Genomic DNA, 20707 nt, shown 5'->3' on the forward strand with positions numbered 1-20707 from the left:
ATGTGCATAGATAATAACAGCAGTAACTGATAACAGGAAACTGTAACATGATAGCAAACAGTTGTCACGGTTCCAAAAGTAAGTATGGTGATATTTAGAAGTTAATATTTGTAAGAAATATGAGGCATGGATAATAACATCAGGAACTAGTAACAAGTGATAGCAAACAATTATCACGGTTCCAAAAGTAAATAAGGTTATAAATAGAAGTAGATGTTTTCAAAGAAGCATGAGACCATAGATCAGACCGACAAGGCACACAGCAACACAGGAATCCCAAAGAATTGAATACACCAGGGTCAGCAGGCTAACTCCAAGCAAAAAGCTATAACCGGCAATGAGTGGTAAGGCTGGAGGCCTAATAACGGTGAGAGAGACAGTGTCAGCCAGAGTGCCCAGCCTCCCTAAATGAAAGATCCTGTGCAGCTGGAATGTTGCACATCCACAGGGTCCCAGCTGCTAGGCCCAGCCAGAACCAGAACTTCCTGTGTTTGCTCCAAATTCCTGTTGCCTAGCGACCCCTGGCCAGGGCAGCCGGCGTAGCGCAGCGTCCCAGTCGCCTGGTAACAGCTGGGACCCGCTGTGAAGAAGAGCCATAGCGGACAATTCAGAAGGTCAACATGTTCAAAAGGTCGACACAGAAATGGTTTACACAGACATGGCTGCCACTTTATGTTTTCTAATACTAATTTTCACCCTCACCCTAACCCTCCCCTTGGTGCTTAACCCTAACTGGCCATTTATGTGTTGACCATATCCATGTTGACATTTTGAACCTGTCGACCTTCTGGTGTCAACCAAATCATTGTTGACCTTTTGTATCGCAACGCTGTACTCCAAATACCCAGGTGCAAGACGATATGGCGTTCGTGGCATATTGTGGTTTTCCTTTATGCTCTCTTTTGTGACCCCCCCTTCAAGTTTCCCTCTCATACTTATTAAAGCTGTACTGTTGGTATGTACGTCGGTATACATCTCTGATTTGATGCGTGGATTCATTCATATTGTTAGTTGTCCAAGTGTATTTGATCCGCTGTCCTTTCACCCACTGTTGTAATTATTTCAGTGTATTTACCAGCCTGGTAATTTACATCTAATAAGAGTTATGTTAGACTTACCTAGATAACTCTTTTTCTTCGAGATCCATAGGGTCCACAGGGATACCATGGGGATATTACGGTTGGAGACCAGACAACAAACAGTTAAAGCTTCAGCTCCCAGGATGCCTTGGGTCCTCCTCCATATATACCCCGCCCTAGCCATAGGACTTCAGTTTAGTTAACAAGCCTCAAGGAAGGAGAAGGAAAGATGGGAAGAAAGAGCAATCGTACATCAGAAACACACAAAATGAGGGAATCTGTGCCGAAAGAAAAAAATTTACCCATGCAGCCAGGTCTGTCAGGGTGGGTGCCCTGTGGACCTTGAAGAAAATAAGAGCTATGGTAGACTTACCTAGATAACTCATTTTCTTCAACAGGGTCCATAGGTATCCACAGGGATACCATGGGGATGTCCTAAAGCAGTTCCCCTAGGGTGGGGAACGCTCCTGAGCAGAAAGGAGAACTTGTCACCCAAAAGGTAGCATCATGAGAGGCAAAAGTATCAAAGGCATAGACAACAGACCATGTGGCTGCCTTGCACAATTGTTCAGCAGAGGCACCACGACTAAATGCCCATGATGGGTCAACAGACAGAGTAGAAATGTGTTGACACCGTGCTTGGGACAGGGAGATCAGCCTGTGTGTACACCTGAGAGATAGTCATGTGCAGCCATATCGCCAGAGTCTGCTTATTAGCTGGCCATCCTCATTTGTGAAAACCATATAATACAAAATGAGCATCTGATTTTCTAACAGAGTTTGTATGCTCCACATAGGTACGGAGAGCACGAACTACATCATGGGAGGCTTCACCTACAAAAAGATCTGGAGCCCGAAAAGCTGGAACAACAATTCCTTAATTCACACGAAACGGGACACTACTTTAGGAAGGTAACCCTTTGTATGAAGAACAGCTTTATCCTGGTGAAAAATTAAAAAATGGGGAGTGACAAGAAAGCCCTGCCAACTCAGAGACTCTGCGTGCAGAAGAGATAGCGAGGAGAGAAAGTGCCTTTGCTGTCAACCATTTCAAATCTACAGAGTCCAAGGGTTCAAATGGGGGAGCTTGCAGCCCCTTAGGAACCAATGTCAAATCCCACAGGTCTACCGGTGGAACAAAAAGAGGCTGAACTCACAGAACTTCCTGAAAAAAAATCTGATATCTGGTAATGAGGCAATCTTCCACTGGAACCTGCATCTTCAAAAAGTAGCCAGGTGGAGTCCACGGGCTAAACCCGCCTGGAGAAGAGCCAGTATCCTGGAAATCCTGAACACCTTTAGGATCATGCTTTCTGTAGGCACACCACTAACCAAAAGAATACCAGACCCTGTAATAGATGAGGGCAGAGGCAGGCTTTCGTTCCCTAAGCATTGTCTGAATTACAGAATTGGAAAATCCTTTTGCTCTTAAGATGGAGGATTCAAGAGACATGCCGTCAAAGCCAGACGAGGCAAGTCCGGATGCCGGCAGGGACACTGCATTAGCAGATCCTGCCATAGAGGAAGAGGATACAGACTGTCTATCGACAGATTCTGTATGTCGGTGAACCAATGAAGTCTGGGCCAAGCCAGAGCCACCAGTTTCCGCCTTCCTGCTTCAATTTCCTGAGAACTCTTGGGACGAGGGAAATCGGAGGAAAGAGATACGCCAGCTTGAAGTCCCATCTTACTGCCAGTGCGTCCACGAAGGTTGCAGATGGGTCTCTGGACCTGGACGCGTACCTGGGGACCTCGTGGCTGTGACGTGATGCCATGAGATCTATTTCTGACAGACTCCATTTGTTTACCAGAAGTTGAAACACTCCAGGATGGAGAGACCACACTCCAGCATGTATATCCTATCCTGGCGAATTAGGAATTCTGCTTCCCAATTGAGTACTCCCAGCATGAATATTGCAGAGATGGCCAGAAGATGACATTCTGCCCAAATCAGAACCCTTGTCACCTCTTTCATGGCTGTGCAACTTCTTGTGCCTCCCTGATAATTGAGGTAGGCCACAGTTGTTGCATTGGACTGGATCTGAACCGGCTTGCCCTAGAGCAGGTCCTTGAGCCCTGATAAGTGCTTTGTATATTGCTCGGACTTCTAGAATGTTTATTGGCAGATGACTTTCCTGATTTGTCCATCTTCCCTGAAAGGTGTGACGAACTGTCACTGTTCCCCATCCGCGAAGACTGGAGTCTGTGGTGAACAGCACCCAATTTGCAATCCAGAATGGGCACCCTTGGTTCAGATGATCCCTTCTCAGCCACCACAGGAGGGAGTGATGAACCTCTGGAGTAAGAAGGATCCTCTGGGACTTTATTCGATGATACTGTCCGTTCCACTTGGAGAGAATCAATGTTTGCAGAGGCCTGGAATGGAACTGAGCATACCCCACCATGTCAAAGGTGGATACCATTGATCCCAGGACCTGCATTGCTAGCAGAATGGATCCCCCTCGCTTTCAAAGCAGCTTATATATTCGCAACGATAGGGCCACAATCTTGTCCTCTGGCAGAAACACTGTGTGCAGGAGAATCCAGAAGAGCTCCCAGATGTACCATCTGCTGTGTTCAAGAAAGTGACTATTTCTTCCAATTGATGAGCCAGCCATACTTTTGTAAACAGGCTATGGTCAGTTGAAGATGGTTTTGTAAAATAACCAGAGTCATCCATATATGGCAGAATTCTGACTCCCTGAATAATGTCATGACTGACATTATTTTGGTAAAACCTGGGGAGCCGTAGATAGGCCAAAGAGTAGAGCCTGAAATTGGTAATGTTGCTGAAGGACAGCAAACCGTAAAAATTGTTGGGTGGGATGGAACATGCAGATATGCATCCTGAATGTCCAGGGAAACCATGTAATCCCCCTGATCCATTGCCAAAATAATTGATCGTAGAGTTTCCATACCAAACTTGGGTACATGGGATAAACCTGTTGAGGGTCTTTAGATTTAGTTAAGGGCAATAAGCTTCATTCGGTTTCTGAATCAGAAATAGATTGGAATAATAACCCCTTCCTGTTGCAATACAGGAACCGGGACTATTACTCCCACCTGCAGCAGGGAGTAAATGGCTTCCTGAAAGGCCAAGGCCCTGACCACATCTGATGGGGGATCTGTGTAAAAACAACTTCTGGGGAGGATGCCTCCTGAAAGTGAAGGCACACCCCTGAGAGACCACTTCTCTGACCCAGACATCTGTTGTTGTTTGATGCCAACAATCCGCAAACTGAAGAAGTTGGCCTCCCACCCTGGGATCCCCCAGGAGGAGGCCCACCCCAAGAGGCAGAGGATTTGTTATGCGGCTTAGAAGCTGGATGTCTTGAAGGCCCAGACCTCTTAGTTTGTCGTCTTGATATTTTGCGAAAACTAGATGCCTTAGAGGAAGGCTGTTCCCTTGCTCGTCTCTGAGAACCGAAGGACCGAAAAGAAACCTGTCTAGACTTCATAGTCGCCGTAGATGGCAGACTTCCTGATTTTGAAGCCGCCAGAGTAGCTTTTATTTTATCCAACTCTGCTCCAAAAAGTACTCTTCCATAGAAAGGTAAAACCTCTAGCGCCCTCTTTGATCCTGTATCAGCTTTCCAGAATCTTAACCAAAGGGCCCTTTGTGCCACTATTGAAGCTGCTGATGCTTTAGAAGCTAAAATTCCAGCATCTACAGCAGCTTCTCCCAGATAGGAAGCTGCTTCCCGTATATGGGAGATATACATCATTTGTTCTCTGGCAGCATTTGGTAAAGAATTTTACCAATGTTCCCATCCATTCTGCAACCACTTTGGCTACCCAGGCTCCAGCCATAGCTGGACGAGTAACAGCTCCAGATGACGAAAAATAATATTTTAAGACATGCCTCAATCATTTTATCCGTGGAATCCTTCAGGGAAGATGCCGATGGAATAGGCAATGTAGCATTTCTGATTAAGTGTGTTACATGAGTATCCACAGTAGGAGGTACCTCCCGTTAAGTACGTACAGAAGCCGGGAAAGGATACAACGATGTTATTCTCTTATTCACATAAAACGTTTGTCAGGGTAACCCCATGCCTCATCCATAAGCTCAGTGAGTTGTTCAGATTCAGGTAACTCCGTTTTGACCACCTTCCGGTGGTGTTTAAACACTGGAGCCTTCTTACTATGAGCTGGTTCATCATCCTGAATGTCTAGGATTGATTTAACTGCCTTCACCAAAGAAGGAACATCCACTGTGGATGAATGGTCCTCCTCCCCCAATTTAGACTCTGGATAGGAACCTTGTGCATCATCTGAATCCATATGTTGAGTAGACTGATAAATAGCTAACTTGCGCTTAGGCACCTTAGTAACTACCGGTCTGCTATCAACATTAGACAGTGCCATACTCTCACTAGAATTGCCATCAACATCCTTCCAGGCAAAATGCATAGGAGGTGCAAACATAGCATGCTGTGGCCACCCCATCCAAGGAGGCATAGTGGGAGCAGCCATACAATCCACAAACTGCTTCATTAGCTGGGACAAAGAGGATACCCAAGAAGGCTCTTGTCCTGGAACAGGTAAACTGGACTGGTTAGGTGGCCCTTTACAACAGACAACACACAAACCATCCTTAATGTCCTGAGGTAACAAATAAGCCGTACATGATTTACATGAAACCAGCACAGAGGGCTCCCCCCTCCTGTATCCCTTTATCTTTTGACATGTTCAAAATAAAGGCAATAATTGCAATGTTATGTGACAGCCTTCACAAAACCTTAATGAATGTGAAGTACTGAGAAAAAGACCTCCACCCCAAGAGGACGGATAGAAAAACAGTGATGGGTATAATTGACAGACAGAAATAAAAACAGTGGGAATGATTCAGAGCCGGACGCTATTTGCGCTCGCTCGTTCTGAAAAAGGGTCCGGCTATTTAAATTGAGAGCTCGCTCTTTGCGGTCTGTTGACGCCTCTATGCCTGAGCGAGCGAACGAAACATGCGCTCGCTATTTTGTAAAGACGCCCCCTGGCCGCTCGCATCCTACGTCATCTCCGCTATTTATTAGATTAATCGAGTACATAGAAAGGCGTCTGAACTGCTCGAGTGCTTGTGGTAGGAGTTTCCTACCGCAATCATGCGAACAGTTCAGGATAAGAAACAACCAAGTGACGTGGTCGATGACGCTGCTTTGTTAATTATGCACACCCTTAAAACGCCCGTTTTGACCGTTTGGCACGCCTGCGTTCGGATCACCACTCCCCGTTTTCAAGCACCTTCCCCTGTTACCACCCACAAACGCCTCATCCTGTCACTCAAATTAGCAGGGACTCGCTATTTTGCGAGCGCTCGATTTCCGACCGCAATGACTGGTTGGCACATGCGCATTACGACCCATACGCATGCGCAGATGTGCGAACATCGCTCGGAGCGAACAAGCGGCCGCTTACCAGCGGCTCTGAATCAGGCCCAGTGTCAATACAGCAGCTAGCAAACGGTCACATACAATGCATATGTAAAAAATTACAATCGACTCTAAATCAACTACACAGACACAAAGAAATGGTAGGATATAGAGCACTATGGACCTTATTCAAAGTCGGATGCGAGCACCGATGCGCTCATAACCGACTCGATGGTTAGGCCTGCGAACGCGCAGCGGCCACACTGCGCGTGCGCAAGCCCCGGAGCGACAGAGAAACTCTGTCCCCCCGGAGCTCGCTACCAAAGGGGCGGCTGTCGATGTTGATCGAAGGCTGCCCCCGTTTGGTAGGCGGGCCGGGGGGGTGGTTTCCAAAACGGAGGCGTTCCTTTACAAACGCCTACCGTTTTGTGGGCGGCCGCAATGACCTCATCAGTGATGTCAGTGGGGAGCATCCTGCTCCATCAGAGCAGAAAGCTCCCTGGGGCTTACAAGTGCCCAGACCCAACCTTAGGGTTTGGTCGTAAGCCCCGATGATCGCGATGGTGACCATCAACCTGGTCGGTCATTAACTGTGGGTGGTAACCCACAGCTTAACGATCGACAAGGAGGCGGCCATTCAGGATGCAAGCGGCCGCCCTGATTCAGAGCGACTGCTTGCAACTAACGACCGCCTCTGAATGAGGTCCTATATACATTAACCAAGGGAGAGGTATACAGGAAGACTGACCCAAACCCTCCTGAGACCAACAGCTACAGGGCACACTGAGCGTGGACCGTGAGCGTCTCATATACACATGTGGAGGGTAGTCGGAGCAACCCAGACACGCAAAACCCTTCGTAGGGACTACGTTTGGGCTGGGGGAATAGCTGCCGGGGGACCGCCTACCTCCTCTAAGCTGCGTTAACCAGCCGGGTACACTGGCTTCGTGGCAGCAGAAGCGTCTGCTGCAGATCCACGGTGTCGGACAATAAGGCCCTGGTGGTGTAGTGAGGACGTGGACAATCCTGGGCCTTGACAGCAGCGGCTTCTGGTGCGTCTCTGACACCAGAAGCATGGACTGCAGCGTCCGATTCCCCGTAAGCGAGGAATCGCCTTACCTGACCTCTCTGTACATTTGGTTGCTGTCCAAGTTGCAGCATTGCTGCTTGCAAGCTTAGCCGCGACCCGCCAAAATCACCAGCCCAGTTACTGGTGTTGCGGGCCGGCGGAGGTAGATGGAGTCGCAGTATATGTAACTTAATTCAGACACTTAGTACTGCTAACCCAAAAAACATAAAATAAAATAAAACAAAATAAAAGCTTAGGACTGCCAGAGCAGTCCCCTGTTATAAAGGTGCGTCTTGATCCTGCTGCACCAAACGAACAACTGAAGTCCTATGGCTAGGGGTGGGGTATATATATGGAGGAGGACCCAAGGCATCCTGGGAGCTAAAGCTTTAACTGTTTGGTGCCTGGTCTTCAACCATAATATCCCATGTTATCCCTGTGGATCCCTATGGACCCTGAAGAAGAAAAATGCAACCTCAAAAATAACTATCAGTAACTCATATAATACAATCATCATAGCAAAGTAGTATAATTTGGTCATTTTAAAATGAACTACATTCTGAAAATACATATTTCAATGAAAGACACTAGACGAATAGTAAAAAAAAAAAATATTACATTTTATAGTCGGAAACAAAAAAGGCACAAACAGAATGCACAAGCATCGGAACTGTGGTACAGCACAAACTGAAATTCCTGCAGTAGTGTCAGAGAGAAGCTTACTCAGCCACACTGGGGAAAAGGCAAGAGGGTAGAGAGTCTTATCTGCAACAATGACTACTTGGCCAATAACTGCTTTCGTTGCTGTTCCAGGAGGGCTTCTAAGTGATCTGCTCTCTTGACTGCTGCCTGCAAGACAAAAAGACAACCTATAAAGGTAGATAACGCATTATACTTCTGTGCATTATACTCATGAGATAGACTGACTGTTTGTATGGTCCAGCTGCTAGCAATAAGTCCCAACATACGCTATGTAGACAAAAGTGACAGGACACTGACAGCAAATAGATCAACAAGATGTTATTGACGTCAGTACTTTGTAGGTCCACCATGTGCAGTGATTACTGCAGACACCCTTCTTGGCAAACTGTCCACAAGTTCCTGGACAACAGCAGGCAATATGTTTTGCCATTCTGCCTTAAGTACAATGACCGACTGTGACACTGAAGAAGGTGGAGTTGGTTTAGAGCACACACGTCGCTCCAGTTTGTCCCAGAGGTTGTCAGTGGGGTTAAGATCTGGACTCTGAGCTGGCCAGCCCATCCGGGTTACCGGATTCTCTGTATACCAGTCCAGTGTCGCCCTGGAACCATGACAGGTGGCACTGTCGTCCTGATAAAACATTTGTCGTTTCCATAGAACTGCAAGTGCCTGGGCCTCCCTACGAAGTGTTCTTGTCGAAACCGCCACATTAGTGGCCACTTGGAACTCGTGTGCAATGGTATGCATGGGACCATTTTGCTTGCGCGGGGGTGTCCAATCACTTTTGTCTACATAGTGTATATTATTTCTTAAGCTGCATACACAACGATTTTGTTACCAACGATTTTATGAACGATTTTCTGTCAGATTATCTGTCAGATTTTTTTAAAGTGTAATGAACGATTTTTTTGAACTACAAATGATTTTTGCATATTCCCTTAATGAAAATTGTTCAGTTGACAAGTCTGACTGGACTACAAACGTGAACGCGCATGAAGGATAATCGTTCATTGTTTGACTCAGAAAGTGAACGATATTTTCAAACGATTATCGTTAAACAATATAGTTTAACGATAATCGTTCAAAAAATCATTGTGTGTGTATGCAGCTTTACCCTTAAATAATGGATCTAGGAGAGCAGCTGTGTGTCATATCTCAGGGCAACAGAACTGTACTATAAATAGGTGAAAAGCTGTGAAGTAGCAGGAAATCTAAAGCAATATATTTAGTAAAAGATGTAGAAAGACATGTACAAGCAAATGAATGAACGTTTCTGTATAGTCCAGGTCTCTTATTATGCTAGATATCCACTAACCTCACACTGCTTCCGCAAACTGTTCATGGTCTCTTCTTTCTTCACTATTGCAGACTTTACCCTGAACATAGACAATATAATAAATAGTTATTATTTATACATTTCTTTGAAAAAGCCTCTATGCTAAGAGGCTAAACGCATCAGCACTATAGTACTGGAGTACTTTTGGATATATACGGAGGTGATATGGCAAGCTATTTCCTTAATCCCGCTGGGCTGTAATTGAACTCCGGAGATATACAAGTGGCTCTAGCAGCTGTCCAGGAATGGGAGATTGCTGGTGCAGCGTACCCCGGCTAAGGACACCGCATATACGATTCCGGATAAGACAGACGGACCCAGTGTTGTAACTATGCAAGACTTGGGATAAAAACTCTCTGCCAGCTTGCTATTCCTGTTACATAGGAACTATGTGTTACATTTTGTGCATTCCATTTCACACGGATTTTCTATTCTTCTTACCTCTGGACCCATTCATATGGATTTGATACTAAGTATATTGGAGTAACACCGATTTTTGCTCAAAGAAGGCTTTTTTACAAAGTATCAAGATTAAGTTTTTAACATTATTTACATAGCCGCGGTTATTGTTATTGATTGTGTTACATCTTAAAATGTGATTTATGGTCAATTATATTAAATGTATTTAATATAAAATTACATTTTGATAAACAAGAAGACCTGACTGTTGTTGATTTTCTGCCATCTAACGGTCCAGTAGTTTAGTATCACATTAGCGCAGTCTTATTTGGTTTTTCATCATTATTTATAAATAAGCAAGCATTGGCTAAGAATATGTCCATTACTTATGACGTACAACTTTCTGTTTGCATTACCTCTATATTATATAGTTTTGTAAACGAAAGCCACTATCCTTTGTAGGGTTGCAGAACATAACACTACTGTGGCATTAGGAATAAAAAATATTAATACACTGCTTACATTTCACAACGAAAACTCGTACAATGAGGCAGAATGAACACGTGATCCATCACTTAGATCTAGCATAATTATATTGCATTTTCAAATACAGATTTTGGGCTTGTAGAATTATTTGTTATATCAAGAAAAAGTACAGGATATGACGACAGTTAGAATCATAATTTGTCAGCTTCTTATCTGTACAAATGCAAGCTACTACTGCTCCATGTCAGTAATTGGCTGGTGGTGAGGCATCGGGCTATAATGTCACAGCCTAGAGCAGAGGTTCCCAAACGCGGCCCTCGAGGCTCCCCAAAAGTTCAGGTTTTAGAGATATCCATGGTTGAGCACAGGAGACTAATTAGTACCTACAGTAACACCTGTACTCAACCATGGATATCTCTCAATAAAACAAACTGTTGGGGTACCTCAAGGACCGCGCCTGGTAACCTCTGGCCTAGAGTCATGCTCCCAGACTGATGAGTAGAAAACACCACGCTCACCATGCACCTGCTATGGTAAAAGGCACAGGAGGGGGGCACCAACAGAGTACCAGTCAGCTGGTACTGAACAGAGGACTTGTCAGGGTCCAGCCGGGAATCGGCACTGCCTTACCGTCACGCCGGCTTCCTTTGACTTCCCGGGCAGTCGGACGGCTGGTGTGGCGGCAGAGCTGAGTAGTCTCCGAGTCTAGGAGACTGCAGGTGGTCCGGTGCCGGGGATCGGAGTTCCCGTCGTGGGCGCTGCCATGACAGTCTGCCCATGTGACAGTACTTCCGTCCCAAGATAGGCGAGTTATCAGCTGACACTGTGCACCTATCAAAAGGTCCTGTAGGGTATATATTCGGCTCTCATTCTTCAGATAACTGCCTGAACAACGGTTGTCTCCTAGTGCAGATTATTTGAGGTCCAGGTTCCTTTGCTCCTTGTGTCTGCTACAGTATGCTTAACATCTTTGCCTGTGTGCCAACGTATCAAGTGATCTCCCGTGCTACAGTGTTTACCATCTCTGCCTGTGTGCCAACGTCTCTAGTGATCTCCCGTGCAACAGTGCGTTTAACACCTCAGCCTGTGTGCACAACTACCAGCATACTTCCTGTGCTACAGAGCATCATCACACTACTGTTGTAAAAGTACTGCAAGTGCCAGTCCTCAGCGCAAGGGTGCGTCAGAATACCTTCTCAGGGGTTTCATCTCCCAGTGAAAATATGAGATATGGTAAGAACTTGTTATCTCTATTTCTACGAAGTCCATATGGTTCCACAGGATACCTTGGGGTATAGGCGATGGCGGCAGACATCCAGGCACCACAGAGTTAAAAATCTTCCATCCTCCCAGGACTCACTGGGGTCCCTCTCGTATACCCCGCCCCCGAGCCCAAGGCACTCAGTTATGTCACAAGCCATAGGCCGGAGGAGGATAAAAAGAGAGAAGAAAGTCTGGAACACACGAGAAATCACATTCTCACCAGAGGGAGCCGAAGCAATAGCCAGAAGGAATACAGTCTTAATGGTTAGCCATTTCAAATCCACTGAGCCCAGTGGTTCAATGGCGGTCCTTGAAGAATCTTCAAGACAACAGCCAGATTCCATGGTGCCACAGGTGGAACAAAGGGAGGCTGAATAAGAAGCACCCTTTGCATAAAGGTGCAGACATCAGGAAGCATAGAAATCCTACGATGAAACCACACTGAAAGTGCAGACACCTGTACCTTCAGGGAAGCTAGGCGAAGACCTTGGTCTAAACCCACCTGTAGAAAGGCCAGAACTCTGGACAATCTGAACACCTGAGGAGCATAACCTCTAGTGTGACACCACTGGAAGAAAGCCCGCCACACTCTATGGTAGATGTTGGCAGATGAAGGCTTCCGAGCTCTCAGCATGGTGTTGACCACCGAGCTGGAGAAACCTCTGGAACTTAAGAGGGCAGTCTCAATAGCCACGCCATCAAAGACAGCCGACTCAGGTCCAGATGAAGGCAAGGACCCTGAGATAGCAAGTCCTGATTTTGAGGCAACAACAGCGGAGTGTCCACTGACAGACTCTGAAGATCCGTGTACCAGTGCCGCCTGGGCCACGCTGGAGCAATCAGCGGTAGCGTGCCGCCTTCTTGCTTGAATTTGAGTATCACTCGAGGAAGAAGGGAGAACGGAGGGAAGAGGTACGCATACTGGAAGGTCCACTTGACCAGCAGAGCGTCCACTAGACAAGCCTTTGCGTCTCTTGTTCTTGGCCCGAACATTGGCAGTTTGTTGTTGTGTCGTGAGGCCATGAGATCTATCTCTGGAAGGCCCCACTTGTTCACCAGTAGCTGACACACCACCTGGTGAAGAGACCACTCTCCTGGATGCACGTCTTGACGGCTGAGAAAGCCTGCTTCCCAGTTAAGAACTCCTGGTATGAACACTGCTGATATTGCGGTGAGATGCTTCTCCGCCCATAGTAGAATGCGGGACACCTCTGTCAGAGCCACCTGACTGAGAGTCCCTCCTTGGCGGTTTATGTATGCCATCGTGGTGGTGTTGTCCGATTGTACCTGCACAGGTTTTCCTTGCAGGACCTGTCTTGCTTGCTGGAGAGCCTTGAATACTGCCCGCAGTTCCAATATGTTTATTGGAAGAGCAGCTTCTACCGATGTCCACCTTCCCTGAAAGAAGTGTGGACCCATCACCGCTCCCCAGCCTCGGAGACTGGCATCCGTCATCAGAAGGGCCCAGTCTGCATTCCAAAAGGGGCGCCCCTTGTTCAGGTGAGCCGTCTGTAGCCACCAGGCCAGAGATAATCGCACCTCCGGGGAAAGCACCATAGTCTGTGTCTTTATGCTTTGGGGCGACCCATTCCATCTGGAGAGGATCAGCTTCTGCAGAGGTCTTGAGTGAAACTGGGCAAACTCCACCATGTCGAACATGGATACCATGGATCCCAGTAACCTCATTGCCGAGTGAATAGACACCCGGCGACTCTGCAGTCAAAGACGGACCTTTGCCTGTAACGCAGAGATCTTTTCTCCCGTCACCAAGATGCTCTGATGTTGGGAATCCAACAAAGCTCCTAGATGGAGCATCCTCTGTGATGGTACCAGGTAGGACCAATTTATCAGCCAGCCGAGAGACTGCAATACAGAGACTGTTAGTTGCAGATGGCGCTGAAGTTTCTCTGAGGACTCCGCCAGTAACAGGAGATCGTCCAGATAAGGAAACAGGCAGACTCCCTGCAACCGCAGGTGGGCTGCCATGACGGCCATCACTTTGGTGAACAGCCGAGGTGCTGTAACCAGACCGAAGGGCAAAGCATGAAACTGGAAGTGTTCCTTGACCACTGCAAATCTGAGGAAGCACTGGTGTGCTGGGACAATAGGGATATGCAGATAAGCATCCTGAATATCCAGCGACACCATGAAATCCCCAGGTTCCATTGCTAAAATAATGGAACGCAGGGTCTCCATCCTGAACCGAGGAACCCTCAGAAATTTGTTGAGGGATTGGAGGTTGAGTATTGGCCGGTAGGACCCATTGGGTTTCTGCACCAGAAAAAAAAGATTGGAGTAATACCCCAATCCCTTGTCCTGATTGGACGGAAGGCCCGTGGTGAAAAACCGGCTGGGAGGCCTCCTGCGGAAGGAGAGGGCGTACCCCTGAGAGACCACTTCTCTGACCCATGTGTCTGAAGCGGTCAGACACCAGCTCTGGGTGAATTTCAGAAGTCAGTCTTCCACTTTGGGGTCCCCCAAAGAGAGGTCCGTCCTGTCAGGCCGAAGGTTTGTCATCGGACTTGGGAGGAGGACTTCTGGTACTCCAAGCCTGCTTCTTAGGCTTTGCAGGCTTCTTAGCGGCAGTCCTTCTTGGGAAGGACCGTACCCTGGACTTATTCTGCGTTCTGTAGGGCCGAAAGGATGAAAAATCCGACCCTGATGGGACTGTAGCTGATGGCAAGCATGCAGACTTAGCTGCTGCTAGAGTGGCCACAATTTTGTCCAGGTCAGGGCCAAATAGGACTTCTCCATTGAAGGGTAAACCCTCCAAACTCTTTTTGGAATCAGCATCCGCCTTCCAAGACCGCAGCCAAAGGATATGACGCGCCTGTCTGACCAGATAGGGGAAACACCATAGCATCACCTTTAATATCCCTGAAAAAGGCATATTTTGATTTGGCTACAGGAGGTACGTCATCCTCAATAATCAAGGCCGTGCACACCGCACGTATGAGGCCTGGTATATAGACCTTAGACTCCATCTGTCTGGGTCCGACAGGTCCAACATCTCACAGTCACTTGTCACATCATCCTGATCACCCTGATCATGCTGAGATTGCAGCTGACGCTTCTGCGGCCGCAATGACGACTCCTCTTGTAAAACATCCGACAGATGTTGCAAAGAGTACACAATGAGCTAACCCACGCAGGTTCATGGATGACCTGAGGGGGCGATATCGGGAAACTCTGAGGTACTACCAACTGTCTGGGGAACCCCTGAATAGGGGACGACACCATAGACTGCTGTGACTGCTGTCGCCAACTGGCCCACTACGGTTGTAAGTGCCTACCAAAACGAGCCCACGGTAGCTTCTGCACAGGTGCAGTGACAGAAATTGGCCGTGCCTGTCTAAGACACGCCGTACATAACCCATCAGAGTTACCATCACCCTCTGCCAGTGGAACGAAGCATATAGTACACTTAGGCTGAGTGGAGAACTCAAGCTCACTGTCAGACATCCTGTGTGACCCGGAGCTGTATGTGACAACCGCACTCACAATAAACTGTATAGTGAGGTAATAACCCCCTTGCAACACCGCACCGCAAGGGCTTTAGCAGAGAAGAAAGGGATAGTTAAAAAGACTGACAGTTGTGAAAGTGAAAGTAACAGGCAGCAGCTAGCATTAAGTCACATACAATGCAGAATACAAAAAACCCTGCACTATCTGCGCTTTATCAACTACACAGACCTGAGTCTGGTAGGAAACAGCGCTGCATATACTGACCTTGCACCGGAGGAGAGGTATGCGGGGGGGACCCAGACCACGATGCCGCCGTTATCAGCGTCCAGCAGCGCTTGCCAAGTTGTTCAGAAAATGGCCACCGAGGAGCAGAAATGAGGCTGGTCTGGGGGAGGAGTGCATGCAGATGCCCAACCACAGTGGAGAGGCCATGTGCAGCAGGGGAGGCGCCGGCTGCCGAGCAGGGAAAGCGTGCTCCCCTGGCATGCATTTAACCCCTGGGACGCTGGACATTACTGTTTCTGTCCAGCCCGCTGTCCCAGGGGGTAGTGGAAGCGCAGGGATCAGTAGCCTGGTCCACACTGCAGCCAGTCCCCAGGGAGCACCCTGCCTGGGGACTAAGGACTGTGTTATTCGGCGAGGACCCGCCGCGGGACCTCGCCGCTTACCTGCAATCCCCTTGAGTTCGGCCACAGTCCGGGCAACCGGGGTCACCGCTAGCTGTGACCCCAGTTACCCACCAGGATCCCTGGATCAGCACCGGCGTTCTGGTACCAGCGGGGTGTAGGAGCGACGACATGGACGTCAGAATTGACTGTCCATGTTGTTCACTCATTAGGTGTGCAGCCACAGCTGCGTTGAAAAACTTCAGGGGCCTTAGAGACCCTCACTCTGTACAGTGCATCCGACTTCGGCCAGGCACCGACGAAAACTGAGTGCCTGAGGCTCGGGGGCGGGGTATAGGAGAGGGACCCCAGTGCATCCTGGGAGGATGGAAGATTTTTAACTCTGTGGTGCCTGGATGTCTGCCGCCATCGCCTATACCCCAAGGTATCCTGTGGAACCTGAAGTAGAAACCTTCAGTACTATAGTGCCTCGTATTAGGCATTCCTCCCAGGGCCCCTGTTATTTGTGTCTCCATTCCCACGGGGCTTGGGCACCTGGTCAAAGGACCGCGACCGGCTTGCAGGGTGCAGCTAAGCCCATATCCCACTTGGAGGGGTCACTGGCGAACACCACCTTGTAGGTTAGACTCCGCACCATTGCCCAGGTCTCGTCAACACCCAAGATCTATGGATGAGGAGAACATATATCCAGGCCCCTCGTCTCCGTTTCCTCCCGCAACCCAGGTCCACAGCTTCCAATACCTCAGATCCAGTCGTGATAGAGCTTAATCAGATTCATGGTAATAGGCTGTCCTACTGGCATTCCCTGGCTATGTCATTTTTATCCTTATCAAAGTTACTGAAGGCAAAGTGCTGAAACGCAATCAGCTGTTCACTCTTATTTTGTAGATTGCACTAGCTGAATGACAGAAATGAGTTACAAATAGAACAGTTTTTATAAATGACCCAAATTCACTTGAAAATGTGTGTTTCCAAAATTCAGACCCCATCTTGTATTCAGAATACCCACATCACTACGGAACTTTACTCAATCAGTACATGCCTACTTTTCACACCTACCATCCGGGGGATGAGAGAGGGTAAACACAACATGGATGTGACTTGGGGACAGTGTATGATGGCGCTAACTGCATAATCTTTCTCCCAACAAGGTAGGCATGACTTTATTTACGTTAATCAAGGAATATTGTCCAGGTGGATCTGGCTTGATGCGATCTGCATTGTTTGCTTTATGCCAGGAGATGTGGCTTGACAGTAGAAGTAAATGATAAAGTTACATTACATAGTTCATAAAAAATAAAATCTTTAATAAAGGATCAAATGACTAAGACATGTACAGCCATGGCCAAGTGCTCCATCATACTGGAAAAGGCATTGTTCGGCACCAAATGTTCTCACAATTTTGCCTAAGAACACAGCCATGAATAAAGAATGGTACCAAAACATCCTCCAAGAGCAACTTCTCTCAACCATCCAAGAACAGTTTGGTGACGAACAATGCCTCGGGAACAAAACATCAAAATTTTGGGTCCATGGCCAGGAAAATCCTCAGACCTTAATCACATTGAGAACTTGTGGTTAATATTCAAGAGGCGGGTGTACAAACAAAAACGCACAAATTCTGACAAACTCCAAGCATTGATTAGGCAAGAATGGGCAGTCATCAGTCAGTAGGTGGCCCAGAAGTTGATTGACAGCATGCCAGGGCAAATTGCAGAGGTCTTGAAAAAGAAGGGTCAACACTGCAAATATTGACTCTCTGCATAAACTTAATGTAATTGTCAATAAAAGCCTTTGACACTTATGAAATGCTTGACATTTTACTTCAGTATACCATAGTAACATCTGACAAAAAGGTCTAAAAACACTGAAGCCGCAAACTTTGTGAAGACCAATACTTGTGTCATTCTCAAGACTTTTGCCCATGGTTGTATGTGTCTATTTAGAAATAAGTTGCATATGCCATGTAACATACATTTAAATACAGGCAGAAATAAAACGCGAAAATGGTTAAGTTATTAAATACCAAAAATCCTTAAAGGGACATATCTGCCCACTGCTCATAAGCTAGGCATTTAAGCTATCATTTACAGGCTTTATTTCCACAGAATTACAGTTTATATGTTTACTAAAAAGTATATAAATAATAAAGTCCCTGAAACACCTGTAGGTTATAGTACTGCAATACACGTTTAGGCCTGCATAAACACTCAAAGGCAGAAATTTAGTGTCAGTTCTAAAATATGCATCAGTTCTCACTTGTGTATTTAGATATGTTTGAACAAGACATTAATGGTCATTGCTAAGAAAAAGTAAGTGTGTGTGTGTGTGTGTGTGTGTGTGTGTGTGTGTGTGTGTGTGTGTGTGTGTGTGTGTGTGTGTGTGTGTGTGTAGATTTCACAGTGCACAAACAGTTTAAAAAGCATGGAAATGAGTTAGGCATGGCACCCATATAAAGAGCCCTACAGTATAATTTGTTTTAGGTGTATTAATGATAAAATCTCCAATGTGGATCCCCTGTGATATGTCCTGTCCATCTGTAAGGGGACACTACATCGCAGCAACAGTGTTATGGCTATGGAAAAATTGATGGATTTGGAAACAAAATGAAATGTGACTGATCCCGACTTACTGATCAGGGCCATAACCTGAATGCTTAAGGAATACTAGGGGGTAAATTTACTAAAGTGAGAGTTTTTAGAAGTGAGTTTTAAGACTGATGTTGCCCATAGCAACCAATCAGATTCTAGCTATTATCTTCTGGAAGGTGCTAGTTAAATGTTAAGTAGAATCTGACTGGTTGCTATGGGCAACATCACTTCTAAAGCTCACTTCTAAAAATTCTCACTTTAGTAAATTTACTAAAAAGTGTTGTAGTGCTGCCTGGGGCTTGCTCTCGCATAAGTGAAAAAGTTGGTTGGGTACACAATCAGAAAATGAAGTGTAGTATGGATTGAATGTATTCTAGGACACCGGCATAAAATACATTTTGAAGACAGTAATTTGCCGGAGTTACTATAATGTTATGAAACATATTAATGTTATCCTCAGTGATATAATTATGTTTTGTTTCTTATTTATCCACGATAAAAGAAAATGTAAATGTATTCCTCTAGTTTATTATTCCCAAATGCCCTCATGAACCTCTTGGACAACGCAATCGTTACATGCGTGTCACCTAATGGCCAACATACAGCAGGATCTGTTGGAGGCCACAGAGCCCCCCGGACATTAGAGCTGTGACGCTGTAAGCTGGCCGGAGAGGGAGGGGCTGGAGTCCAAGTATGGGGCGGTAGGGAAGGAAGATTGGGAGTTGTTGCAGTCATCATGTGAGGGAAGAGGGGCTCCATATTGTGTGCTCAGTCTATCTTTGTGTGACCCTTCATCTGTGTCAGACCCTCCTGTGTGTCACCCGGTCTGTGCCATCATGGGCATATCTGTGTGTGTGAGTTAGTATCACTAGTATGCACATGACTGTGTGATATGCTGGAACTTTCTGGAAGTAACATCACTGACAGGTGGAAGGGGTCAGAGTTCTCCCCAATTACATTCCAACATGATGACTTAAATGTTATCAATAGCAATTTTTATAATATAGAATTAGGTGAATTGAGAGCAAAATAAACGGTCTGGATTCTCTACACATTTGCGGTTTTAGCGGGACGTAGTCAGGATGCCGGCGGTCGAAATACCAACTGACGAAATCCTGACAGTGAAAGCCCGGCATGGGACTAAAGATAGGCATCTAAATACCGACGCCTATAATTATCCCTACACCGAAATCCCGATGCCCGGCACGTCGGGCGCTCTTAGCTGCTTGGGGGGGGGGGTTGTTAGGTTTAGGGACTCCCAGGGGTGACTTAGAGTCAGGCGCCCCCCCCTGGGAGGGTTAAGGTTAGGCTAGGGGAAGGGGGGTAAGGCATCGCCAGGGGGGAGGCTGGGGTTGGGCACCCCCGCCCCCCTTCCCAGGAGGGTTAGGCACTAGGGGGTGAGATTAGGGTTAGGCACTACTAAGGGAGAGTTAGGGATAGGATTAGGGGGGGTGGGGGGTGGGTTAGGGTACTTACTTACCCTAGTCGGGATCTTCATCTGCCGGCCTTCCGGCGTCAGGATTTCATCTGTCGGGCTTAAAGCTGAATCGGTATGTAATACCGTCTGATCTATCTTATCAAAATAACAGATTACACAAAAACTACTAAATGGGACCCATCAAACAGCTAAACGCTGGACGGTAACTTTCTGGGAACGAGGATTCACTTAGGAAATTCCACCCAAAATTACCTCTCTCTTTCATCCTCTTCCCTGTGCAGAGACTACACAGTTCCTTTCGCCCCATCTTAAAGCTCAAGTGTCTCAACAATTACCTCAAGGTGCCCAGCAGCTGGGAGGAAAAAATTGTGATTTTACACAGACACACGGTGGACTGGATCATTGGATCCTAAAGTGCTTATCAAATCTACGTGTCGGGGAAAGATCACTAAAGGGCAGTAAGTTGGCTTGAATACTAAGGAAACAAGTAACTTGCTACATAACAGGTTGCCTGTACAAATGGTTACATAATAAGTTTTTGCTGCCATTTGCCCCAATCTAATTAAAAAGCTTCAGAAAAAAAGAGATTATTCCCTCCAGCACACTGCAGCAATATCAACAAAAATACTTGAATCCTACATGATAATAGAAATTCAGAGGTATTAGTAGCATACATTTGCAAATAAATGATAAAGCGCCGGGCCCACGTCAAGGCTCCTCTATACCGGCGTCCCTAACATTAAGGGGTTCACGTACGAGGCGCAAGGCAGCCCAAAAGAATCCAGCCAAGGACCATCTCCAAGGCATCACACGAAAAAGGGAAAAAAGGTGATATTGAAATGTAAAGTATAAATGTGTAAAGATAATCAATTAGTGTTAATATA

General features: G+C 46.7%; 1 protein-coding gene across 5 annotated transcripts in view; it reads right to left on the reverse strand.

The window, feature by feature from the left end:
• Window positions 1-8116: 8116 nt before the first annotated feature.
• CEP131 (centrosomal protein 131) overlaps window positions 8117-20707 on the reverse strand; it is a 108082-nt gene continuing 95491 nt past the window's right edge. For 4 of the 5 annotated variants that reach the window (XM_088474338.1, XM_088474318.1, XM_088474331.1 and 1 more), the window contains 2 exons: window positions 9535-9595; window positions 8117-8366 (listed from right to left, as the gene is read on the reverse strand). In XM_088474338.1, coding sequence (XP_088330464.1) covers window positions 8295-8366; window positions 9535-9595 — 133 coding nt within the window. In that variant the 3' untranslated portion in view covers window positions 8117-8294. Of the gene's footprint in view, window positions 8387-9534; window positions 9596-20707 lie in introns of all 5 variants that reach the window. The other variant, XM_088474326.1, reaches the window with a different exon arrangement.

This window comes from Taudactylus pleione, unplaced genomic scaffold, assembly GCF_031769625.1.
Source record: "Taudactylus pleione unplaced genomic scaffold, aTauple2 ptg000016l, whole genome shotgun sequence".
NCBI lineage: Eukaryota > Metazoa > Chordata > Amphibia > Anura > Myobatrachidae > Taudactylus > Taudactylus pleione.